Below are 12612 nucleotides of genomic sequence, written 5' to 3' on the forward strand. Positions count from 1 at the left end.
TATAAACCTGTACGAGACTAACCGCCATCCATAACCGAACGAGGCAGTTGCAGATATATATATATATATATATATATATATATATATATATATATATATATATATATATATATATATATATATATATATATATATATATATATATATATATATATATATATATAGTACGCCTCATACGGCGTCGTTGTGGAAACAACCTGGCTAAGGTTATGTTCATCGTTGCTCATAATTTGAAGGAGCAGCACAAAAATGGTGCACACTGCATACGATTCTCGCGAATTGCTCAATGATTGTCCGAAGAAGATCAATGCCGTCGAATACTACGGCGCAAAGCTACTACTCGCTTGCTCCGACGGATCTCTACAAATCTATGGTTCAGAATCCGCCAATCGATCTTCCTCATCCGATCGCCTCTATCAAACGCTGGAACTCAAGAAGGAACTGTACGTGCTTGAAAGAAACGTCAATGGATTCTCGAAGAAACAGGTGTGGTCAATGGAGCTATTGGCGTCAAGAGAGCTTTTGCTGTCTCTATCTGAGTCAATTGCGATCCATAGGTTACCCAATTTGGAGCCGGTAACGGTGATTTCGAAGGCAAAAGGAGCCAGTGCATATTCATGGGAAGATCGCAGAGGGTTCTTGTGCTTCGCTAGGCAAAAGAGAGTTTGCATTTTCAGACACGATGGTGAATTTCTGTTTGATTTCCAATTGAGAGTAAGTGCAAATGTGAATTTCGGAACTATACATTTACCCTAAATCTGTATTGTATCTCTAGGAGTGAGGGGATTCGTGGAGGTGAAAGAATTTGGTGTTCCAGATACAGTCAGATCAATGTCTTGGTGTGGGGAAAACATATGTGTGGGAGTTAGAAGAGAATACACGATACTGAATGCCACAAATGGTGCACTATACGAGATCTTCCCATGGGGGAGGATTGCTCCACCTGTAATGGTGCCTCTTCCATCCGGAGAACTTCTTCTAGGGAAGGTACTATGCATTCTCATCATTTTAAATGCCATCAAAGGATCATAATTACATCATATATGAACATGAACTAATGATCTGACATTTTTGTCAGGATAACCTTGGTGTGCTTGTAGATCAAAATGGTAAGCTCATTCAGGAAGGCAGAATTTGTTGGTCTGAGCCACCCTCAAGAGTTGTCATTCAGAAACCCTATGTTATTGCACTTTTACCAAAACACATTGAGGTATCTCAACAATCTACACCACCAAATTGAATACTACTTTCTTAATTCCATCATGATCTTGAAATATTACTATCTACACATTCTATTCCACCTGAATCTTTCAGATACGATCTTTGAGAGTCCCTTATCCACTGATACAAACTATTGTTCTACGCAATGTACGCCATATTCAACAAGGAAATAATGGGATTATCGTTTCCTTAGAAAGATGTTTATTTGGATTGTTCCCTGTTCCTCTTGGTGCACAGGTTTGTTTCATACTAATCAAAATAGTTCTGTATGCAATCTTATGTAAATTGTATGCTTCTTTTATCTTAAAGATTACTGGAAGTGTATGCAAATTACTGTATGTTTAATGCAGATTGTACAACTGACAGCATCTGGAAACTTTGAAGAAGCTTTAGTATTATGTAAGATGCTTCCACCAGAAGATTCAAGTCTACGAGCCTCAAAGGAGCAATCAATTCATATCAGGTAATTATAAATTTATAATTAACCTGAATACTATTGATTATGGATAATGATAATCACCTGTTTTTTTGTCCAATTCTACAGATATGCACACTATCTGTTTGAAAACGATAGCTATGAAGAAGCCATGTATCATTTTGCAGCATCCCAAGTGGAAATAACCTATGTGCTTTCTTTATATCCATCTATTGTTCTTCCCAAACCAGTTGACAAAAGTACTGATGTTAGTGGGGAGTCAACCTTATCAAGAGTCAACTCTGGTACAACTGAATACTATACAGACAGTTCTCCAAGTTCTCAAATCAGTCAAATGGAATCTGATGACATTCCTGCTCTTGAACCCAAGAAAATGAACCACAATACTCTAACAGCTCTCATAAAATATTTGAAAAAAAAGAGGCCCAACATTGTTGGAAAGGCGGCTGCTGAAGGCACAGAGGAAGTTGTTTCAGATGCTGTGGGCCAGACTACACGTTCCAAGAAATCAAACAAGGTAAATCAACTCTAATAACTTAACTTTTTCCAATTGGATAAAAAAAATTTGAACTTTTTTGTAGTTTTGATTTCTTTTTGTGTTTTTAGGGACGAGTTAATATTCCTACTGATTCTGGTGCTAGAGAGATAGCAGGAATATGTGACACTGCACTTCTGCAAGCTTTACTTTTGACTGGTCAAATTGTTGCTGTTTTGGAATTACTCAAGGGTTTTAACTACTGTGATATGAAGATATGTGAGGAGCTGTTGCAGAAAGGAAATCATGATGTTTGTTTGTTAGGGCTTTATAAATACAACTCAATGCATCGTGAAGCTCTTAAACTTCTTCATGAATTAGTGGAGGATTCCAAATTAGAACAACCCAAAATCACCACCAAGAATAAGTTCAAACCTGAGATGATAATCGACTATCTCAAAGTAAGTTCATACTTCTCTTATTATGTCAAACACAATCTAAGACAAAATGATGTTTTTGATGGTTTTCATATGCAGCCTTTATGTGGGATTGATCATATGCTTGTGTTAGAATTCTCAACATTTGTTCTTGAAAGTTGTCCTACAAAAACAATTGAGCTTTTTCTATCAGGAAATATCCCTGCAGATTTGGTTAATTCTTACCTAAAACAACATGCTCCTACATTACGTGCCACATATTTGGAACAAATGCTCTCAATGAATGAAGATGGAATCTCACCACATCTTCAAAATGAAATGGTAATTCATTTCATTTATTAACACAAAATTTAACTCTTATGTGAATGAAGTTATGATTTTTTTTTTTTTTTTTTTTTGTGTTTGTAGGTGCAAATTTATCTTTCAGAAGTGCTTGATTGGCATGCTGACCTCACTGCTCAAAACAAGTGGGATGAAAAACTGTATATTCCACCAAGGAGAAAACTCATAACTGCATTACAGGGTATTTCAGAATATAATCCTGAAGCTTTTTTAAAAAGAATCCCACCAGATGCTTTATATGAAGAAAGGGCAATCTTATTAGGAAAAATGAATCAGCATGAACTCGCATTATCCATATACGTTCATAAGGTATTATTTTGGTTGTTTCTTTTTTACTTAATGGTTCAAAAGGGTAAAATGGTCATTTACTGGAATTCTGTTATGATTACAGCTTCATGTTCCTGAATCGGCCCTATCGTATTGTGATCGAGTATACGAGTTGGGAGGAGCTCATCAACAATATGGAAAAGCTCAAGGAAACATATACTTAACTTTAATGCAAGTTTACATGAACCCTAGAAAAACAACAAAAAACATCGAAAAAAGAATCACGAATTTGGTGACTTCATCGAGCACTGGTAATTTAAAGAGTGCTTGGTCATCAGTTAGGGGTAAAGGAAAAGGGTTGGGTAAGAAAATTGTAGAGATAGAAAGCGCAGAAGATTCTAGAATCAAAGCAAGTAGTGGTGAATCTGGGAGAAGTGATTATGATACAGATGATGTTATTGAGGAAAGAAGCTCAACAGTTATGCTTGATGAAGTGCTGGATGTATTAAGCCAGAGGTGGGACCGGCTTCATGGAGCGAAAACTGTTAGACTCTTGCCTAAAGAGACTAAGCTACAGGTTAGGTTACACTTATATTACAATTTACACCCCTCCTTTCTCTTCTATTGCCAAAAATGGCTAAAAACTAGTATTTTCTATGTAAAAAAAATACCATTTTTAATTTTTTATATGGTTTAATATCCGAGAGGTAAGGTACTAACTACTAAATATGAAAGTTGATCCAAATTGGTCACTATGACCTCCTATAGCTAAATTTTATTTTTTATAATTTTGGTCAAAGTTTTAATATTTGTTACGAATTTGGTCCTAACTTTTTACAAACGTGTACAAAACTTTTTTACAACTTTGTTTTTACATTTTTTTTACAAATTGGTTTTTTCTTACAAATTAGTTTCTAAACATTTGTTTTCTAAAAATTTTTACGTATTCATTTTTTAAATGGTTTTTATAACTTTATCTATAAGAATGTCTTTTTTTTTTTACAAATTCACTTTTGTGAAAATGAATAAGTGCATGCTTTTTACAAAATTTTACATGTTTTTTTCACAAACTTTCGTGTTTTTTTTCACCACCTTTACATGCTTTTTACAAAAAAAAGGTTATATAAACAACTTTGTAAAAGAACGAATTTATAAACGAATATGTAAAGAAGGTGTTTTTACAACCTTTACATGCATAAAAGCGAATACAAATTTTTTTTACAAAACAAATTTGTAAAAAAATCATGTAAAAACAAAGTTGTAAAAAACCTGGGACCCAATCCGTAACAAAAATTAAAACATGGGCCAAATTTGTAAAAAAGAAAAGTTGAGTAACATGTAAACTTGCTATAACAAGTCACCGTAACCAATTTGGAACAACTTTCATAGTATTAAAATCTTAAAGTCTGTAAAAAGAATGGAACTTTGGATACATCGAAAATAGTCGCTTAAAAAAAGACCATTTTGTTAAGGTTTAACCCTTACATAATGTGGGAAGCAAGTATTTTAACTAAATGAAAGCACATTGCTATTCCAGAGGTTGTTTCCATCTCTGGGACCACTCATGAAGAAGACGAGTGAATCATGTCGGAATTTTCAAGTGATCAAGAGTTTGAGACAATGTGAGAACCTACAGGTATATTTATATATGTTTAATTAATTAATTATCTTCTCGTGTTACATATAATGTCATCTAAATACAAAACAATTTTTATAGGTTAAAGACGATCTGTATAAGCAAAGAAAAGGAGAATTGAAGATCACGGGTGATAGTGTATGTTCCCTTTGCAATAAAAAGATTGGAACGAGTGTTTTTGCGGTGTATCCGAATGGAAACACCATTGTCCACTTTGTTTGTTTTCGTGACTCGCAGAATATGAAAGCCACCAGAAAAGGATCCTTTTTAAGGAAGCGATAAAAACATGTTTTTTCAACTCCAGATCATTGCCTAATTCAATAAGTTAAACGTCCAACAGGCTAAAGGCACTATATATATATATATATATATATATATATATATATATATATATATATATATATATATATATATATATATATATATATATATATATATATATATATGGTTAATAATGTTTCTTTCATGTTCTAATCGAGCTTCAGTTTTGTCGGCTTTTTTTAAAACACAATAAGCTTGTGAATTTGTATCTAATTTATGCAATATTCTTTATGCATTTTTTTTAATTGTTGCAACAAGATGGTTTATTTTAGGACCAAAATGTGTAATACGTGTAAACTATGTTAACTGGTTGGAACCCTGGTGGAAAAATAATTTATTTATTTATTTATTTTTTATAGATCGGTTTGACAAGTTTACTATTATTGTATAATTGATAAGAAAAAAATGGAAACATTGCTCAATTGATAAGACTATGGTGGTGCTTATTCATTTGCCCTTCCAATTAGATTTGTAGATAGCAAACATCTTTTTAAGTTCGGTTTTTCATTTCATGTGAGTAAAAGTCTATTGGTTGAGGTGTGAAATTCCGCACAAGAGATCCATGGTTCAAACCATGACAGACCCTAATGTTACTAATGTTTCGTGATTGACCTTTCATGTGGGTCTGGAGGAGGGGAAGGAGGGATACATAGGTTGCTCAGCTAGTACGATTTACCATTTTTTTTAGATATTCACAAGGGGATAATTTAGACCATTTGTTATTGGATTATATACATGGATGGGGCATAAATAATATTACGAGCATGCCCGTCGCTAACACAATTTCAAACGATAAGGTAAAAAAATTGTCTAAATATTATGACGGTGGAAACCATTTTCAGATAGGGTGCATGACCCATATCTTAAACATTATTGCCAAAGATGGACTAAAAGGAAAAAACTACTATATGGATTATGTTAAAAAAGTTGTTAGATATATAAGACAATCCATCCACAGAATTACAAAGTTTAAGAAATGTATGAAAGAGTGTCGAGTAGGCTCGAAGAAGTTCTTGTGTAGTGATTATCCTATGAGATGGAACTCCACTTACGAGTTGTTGAAGACAGTCTTGGAGTTAAGAGAGACGTTTGTCGAATGTGAAGTTCTAAGGTATTAAATTTTGATTCTTTTATTTATAAAAAAATTCAAGTTATTTTTTTATAATTTTAGAATGTTTTTTATATTTACCAATAAACTTTTTTTATAGATATTTCATATACAAATGATTTAGGTAGAGCTTCGGAACATTCAAATTTTGGTGTCGTAAAAGGACATAGTGGAGTTTTTTGAGAAATTCAAGACAAAAACAAAAATTATCGACATCATCAAAACCTTTGGTCCATCTATTTTTCAGAGAAGTTTTAGATGTCGACAAACATCTAAGAGACACGTCACAAAACCGGACTTTTGCCACATGTATCTTGAAATACATTTGAAGTATGACAAGAATTAGGGTACATTTGACATACTAAATGATTACGTGTACTTAACGGTGTTATTGGATCCATAAACGAAATCATCATTTATGGTACATGCCTAATTAAGATGATTTGGGTGGTTGGAATGAAGATGAAGCATTTATTTACAAGGTACAAAGAAAATTTTAAATATCATGTATCATATCAAGAAGAAAAACATGAATAAGTAGTGGCTTGTGATGATGATAACTAATGTAACGTCCCAAAAATGTTAAATAATTTTTTTAATAAGATAAAAACCATCCATTTCATTCTTTCACAAAATAACCAAAGTATAAATTTATTCTTAAAATATCAGAGTAAACATAAAATAGATAGTGCGGAATCTCCGGTGGATGCAATGCAATCACGTCGGACTCTTCTCTTTGCTACTAGAGGTACCTAAAACATTTAAACGTGAAAACGTAAGCACAAAACTTAGCGAATTCCCCAAAATACCACATATCATTCATGTACGACCTATTTCAGCCTACGGGACCAACCCTAAGGTCTATTTCAACCAACAGTCTATTTCAGTCATGTGAATGTAATGATCCAACCATAGTCTTACACTCACTTCTGTTGCTACAACCTCACTATGCAGTCTTTTATGCCATGACCCAACCATAGTCTTCGATGCAAGTTACAAAGACTTACAACATACAATGACACCTAGTGTCCTACGTCTCTCTACGAAGCATACTACACCACAGCTCGTAGAATCCTAAGGTTGGTGCTACACACCACCTAATAACATAAAAGGCCAAACCATAGTCTACATCTAAAACTACTCATTTAACTAAAAGTCAACGGTTAACAGTCAGCCACCACATAGTGGCCAAATACTGACCGCATCGTGGCAGCTACACGACAAAATAATCGCGTAAGAAACCCGCCACCACGTTGTGGAGAGCATAATGACACATCATGGGAACAGGTCAAAATAGCTTAACGGATTAAGTCCTTAATCCGTTAAGCCCAACACTCATACTTTCCACAAAACTTCTTTCCATTAATAAGCTTCATAAAAATCATTGGTTTATGGACATGTATGTAAAATGCATATCATGTACTCAAACAAGACCAATGGTGGTTGTCGAGGCCAACAAAATGAATAACTCTAAATCTTTTGCACTAAAATAGTGTATAGTGGTAAAGGGGTCGAATCCACAGAGATTGGTTCAATTTGTTACTCAATGAAAATCTCTTTGTAAAAATACTTGTAAAATAACAATAAAATAAAATGGGGGGTTTTGTTCTTGTGAAATTACTTGAAATAAAACTAGAATTAAACTAAGAATTTAGTGGACATTTCAACAAAAGTAAGAGTTTGATATAAAATCAATGAGAGAATGTTGGTTGACTCAAGGTTTCCTCACTTGGACTTTTTAATGAACATATCATTAGAATCCAATGGTGCAATACTTGTTTTAAATCTTTAATTTGGCTATAGTAATCCAAGAAGCTTGAGATTACCTAAACTTTTCTTAATTGTTAAAATGGTTAGAGAAGCTCATAACAATTTCCTTAGTCAAAGTCATAATTTCCATTAAGCATGTAATTAGTGAAAACCAACTAGCATTAAGAACAAAAAAGTCATCAAATCCAAGAGGAGTCAAAAGCTTCCACTACCATGTTTGAGAAAATGCTTTTATGATTGTGTGAAGTAAAACCAACACAAAAATCACTTGTTGCTTGCTAATTTGAAGATCATTTACTTAATCAAGAAATTAGCTAACTAATCACCACAAACGCATTTAAACTCATGAATAAAAAGCATACAAGTAATAAGATGTTAAAACATAAAACATTTTCATAAAGATTCAAACACAAGTTCATGGAATCATCAACATTCAACAAAAAGTCAAAGGATTTCACCAATAGTCAACCCAGGTTTTGTTTAGCCAAGCATGGCTAAACTCAAATAAACAAAGTTAGAAAAGATAGTACCCAACATATTACAAGATTCAAGAGTAAAATGATGAAGTTCTTCAAGGTTTTTGGCCTTCAAAATGCCCCCAAGTTCGGATGCTCAAAAGTTGTGAAAAGTGGCACACCAACCTTCTCAATATAGAGCTTCAATTGAAATTCTGAAAATGCCCCAGCAGGAATCCACGCGGGCCGCGTAAGAGTGACGGAGTTTTGGGCTACTTCAACAGTTAGGCCTGCATAACTAGTCAATTGGCCCAATTTGAGTCCAATCAACTTCTAGGCTATTTTTCTTCAAGTTTTCTTCAATTTGAGCCCAATTTGTCTTCTCTAAATCACTCATAGTTTCCGCAAACTCCCAATCAACGATCTCAACACACTCGAAAATTCTCCTACATAGCCATCAAGCCCAAAATCCTCGTTGTCCTCCAAGTCCAATCGCCTCCCAAAGATTCCGCTCTGCTAGTCTCCAAAAAATTTGCAATTATGCTCAGGAAACTAGAAAGTACCCGAAATGGTCATAAAATAACAAAAAGGAAAATATGCGTGAAAATTAACTAAAATGCGAATGAAATGAGCTAAAATAAACTATAAAAAAAAAGTAAATAAAATGAAGCTATCAATCAAAATGAGGGAAATGGGGGGTAAAAACTCATGCATGTCAACAAATAAACAAAGAAGTCCAAATGTGAACCATTTAATGAAGTTTGGATTTCATTGATACATAAAGTTGCAAACTTTATTAAGATGGTGATGAGCTAGCTTGGTGGTTCAATGCTCTTCAAGACCTTCCTTCTCCTTTAAAAGCCACAAATCACCAAAATGAATATCGAAAGATCACAAGAGGCTAGTTTTTTTTACAGGGGGGGTGTCTTCTGGAGATATGGGGGTTGAGGGTGGGTGACACCCTATCCCTCATATCCTTTATATAGGGACCAAAGCTTGAAACTTAGGGTTTTGTGTGGACGGTGGCGCCAGGCCATGGTCATTAAATCACCACGTCATGCTCTAAACATCACGTCGTGGTGAGGCTAAATTTACGATTTCAAATTTTAAAGCACGAGAGGATTTAAATAATAATACCTGAAAAATCCAAATGTTATAACTAGGGGTGTGATAAAAAAAAACGAAACTGATAACCGAACCAAACCAAATGATGTTTGGTTTATTTGGATTGGGTTATTTAGTTATTTGGTTAATTCACTTTAGTTAACCGAATAAGGATATCTTATTTGGTTTGATTCTGGTTAAATTTTCATGATTTTGGTTAAACTAGAAAAACGAATAAGTTATTTAATTAATATATATTTTGTAGTTTATATCTATAAATTAATATTTTATATTTAAATTGATAGATAGTTACTAAAAAATATTTTCACAACATATTATTTAATTATTAATCATTATGATTTTATAATTGTTAATATATTGTATTAAGAAAACAACTAATTAGTTAAATGTCAATTAACTTTTAGTCATTTGTTTTGACTAAAGTTATATTAACGTACCTCTACAACTTGTATGACTATATCGATATTTTAAGGCAACATATGATGAAAGACTAGATTTAATATGTTATGTATTAGTGTATTTTTTTTCATTTGGTAAAAGTTTAGTAATTAGTTTTTTCTTTAAGTTTAATATTTATTTTTACATGTGAAATTTTATTCAATTTAATTAATAAACCGAAACCGATTAAACCAAACCTTATTTGGTTTGGTTATGGTTAGTTTTAAGATGTAAAAAAAAAGTTGGTTAAACCGAAAACCAAATAACACCAGATTGATAACGACTTTTTGAGTGATTTCCTATACGTACGTTGAAGGAACCGATTTGGTTTCAATGGATACCGATTTCCTATACGTACGTTGAATGAGCTAAAAGTCTCTTATACTAAAGAGTTTGACATCCTTTACCGGTGAAAACAAAACTTGTTACGTTTCCTTATTGTTGCTCAGATGACTAAAATGTAATTTCTAATAATTTTTTTTAGTATTCTCGAGTTTATTTATAAAATAACCGGCTTATAATTTTTAATCGTTTTGTTGTTAGATATTTTGGACATATAAGTTTTGACCATGGTAATTGAGTCCGCATTTAGCACTTTAGGTTATATATATATTATATAACTAGTTTATAACCCGTGTGAACTACGATTACAAAATTAATTAAACTTTCTAAGTAAAAACTCAAAACTATTAATTAATTATTTTAAATAACTTATTAAATAAAATATATTTTTTTAGTTATATATAAAATTATAATCGTTAATTCATATAAATACGTAAAATATATCATCTTATAATTTGTATAAATTTTATTTTATTATAATTGGTATAAATTTTATTTTATTTTAATTCTAATATTATTAATTTAATGTAATTAAAATGTGATTTAAATTTTGAAATTTGAAATTTGAAATGAAGAATTAATAGATTGACAAGTGTTATGATATTAATTACAAGTGTCAATAGATTGACAAGTGTCATGATATTAATTAAAATGTTTAACATGGTGACACATGACAAAAGAGCTATTCTTTTATTAGAATATTAGAATAAAGATTATCGAACTTAATTGAGAACACTGATAGTGGAGGCATTGTTTCTTTTTGGTTTATCTGTTGAAAGGTACTTAGTACTACAAAACTTGTAATGTACTGCTTACGCTTTAGGATTTTTTTTTTCCGCCTTTGATCCTTGTATTCCATGCTTATGGAATTGTATCAACAACTTAAAGGCTTGTACAATGTGAAAATCAGGTTTCGAGGGTATGGTACCCAATAGGGGTGAAAATTGACCCAGTCATACTAGACCGAACTGGACCAGTTTTCAGTTTTCATTAAGAGGGCCGATTTTCGGTTCTTAAATTTAGGAGTGAATAAAAAACGAACCGCAAACCAAAAAACTGTATAAAAACCAAAAAAAACTAAAACCGAACATAAAAACAATGGTTTGGTTTCCATTTTTTCAAAAACCAAAATATTCGGTTTAGTTGCAGGTTTTTGGTGGTTCGATGTTATTGGGTCTAGGTAAAAATCGGGACCGACCCAAAAGGTGTTTTAATTGAACTTCTCATATTCTTTAAACTTTCATAAGTCTCTCCTTTGAGTTAGAAATGACAAGATTTTTTTTCAACATGCAGTTATCTGTTTGTGTTTTATTTTAGACTATATAAACACATTATTTAGTTACATATTGATTGAGTAACAAGTCCGAGAACACAAGGTATCAATACTGAAGTAATGTTGTTTCAACATTGAGTTTATTGTTTGTATTTCATTTTATATTATATAAACACATTATTTTTTTATGTATGAAGTTAATTTTTGCTGTTTGATTTGGTATAATATGATCATTTCGACTCAAAGCATTAACTAGTTGTATCGACTGCATAAAAACATGTATCGGTTCCAATCATATATTTGACCAAATAACCGGTGTAGTCTAAACAATCTAGTTATCGGTTCCCATTATTAGTCAAAAACCGGTTCCGGTTCCAAATAGGGGCCGCTTCGGTTGTTCACCCCTAGTATCGAATACCTAGAAACAATATCGATACCATCCAATACTATATATATATATATATATATATATATATATATATATATATATATATATATATATATATATATATATATATATATTAATTAAAATTTCATAATAAAAATTTATAATTATTAATCAGTTATTTTTAATAAATCATTTTAAATAAATTACGGTCGCTTGCCGTGATTTAAAATAGCGGCTCTCGCAGTGAGATAGCGGTTTTTAAATATCATGTAAAATCAATCAATTAAATATTCCTTATAAATAAGTTAATCGTTCCCTTATATAAAATTAATCCATAGAAGAAGGAAAAGAGGCGATAGAAACAGAAAGAAAATGAAATCGGCATAGCTAAAATCAATTTTGTGAAATAGCGGTCAAAAACCGAGATCTAGGAGTCGAAATAGCGGAAAATAGCGGCCAATCTCGATGATATTAGCGGCTCCGCTATTTTGAGCGCTATTTGAAATCACTATTTTGCCAACACCCACGAAACACTATCCCACCGTGATCTTACCGAGATCCCGACGCTATTAACTGAC

General features: G+C 32.3%; 1 protein-coding gene across 2 annotated transcripts; it reads left to right on the forward strand.

Moving 5' to 3' along the window:
• Positions 1-202: 202 nt before the first annotated feature.
• LOC145097328 (vacuolar sorting protein 39-like) lies at positions 203-5112 on the forward strand. Of its 2 annotated transcripts, none has more exons than XM_079034865.1 (12): positions 203-685; positions 776-987; positions 1079-1210; positions 1315-1458; positions 1572-1684; positions 1766-2174; positions 2264-2593; positions 2669-2890; positions 2978-3220; positions 3303-3755; positions 4716-4814; positions 4896-5112. In XM_079034865.1, exons 1-12 carry the CDS (start codon positions 250-252, stop codon positions 5094-5096), a joined length of 2994 nt encoding a protein of 997 aa, XP_078890991.1. In that variant the 5' UTR covers positions 203-249; the 3' UTR covers positions 5097-5112. The 2 variants fall into 2 exon arrangements, with proteins under 2 accessions (XP_078890991.1, XP_078890992.1); XM_079034866.1 differs by having other exon boundaries at positions 583-714.
• The last annotated feature ends 7500 nt before the right edge of the window (positions 5113-12612 follow it).

Source organism: Lactuca serriola, chromosome 4, assembly GCF_051521515.1.
Source record: "Lactuca serriola cultivar US96UC23 chromosome 4, Lser_US96UC23_V15, whole genome shotgun sequence".
Classification (NCBI taxonomy): Eukaryota; Viridiplantae; Streptophyta; class Magnoliopsida; order Asterales; family Asteraceae; genus Lactuca; species Lactuca serriola.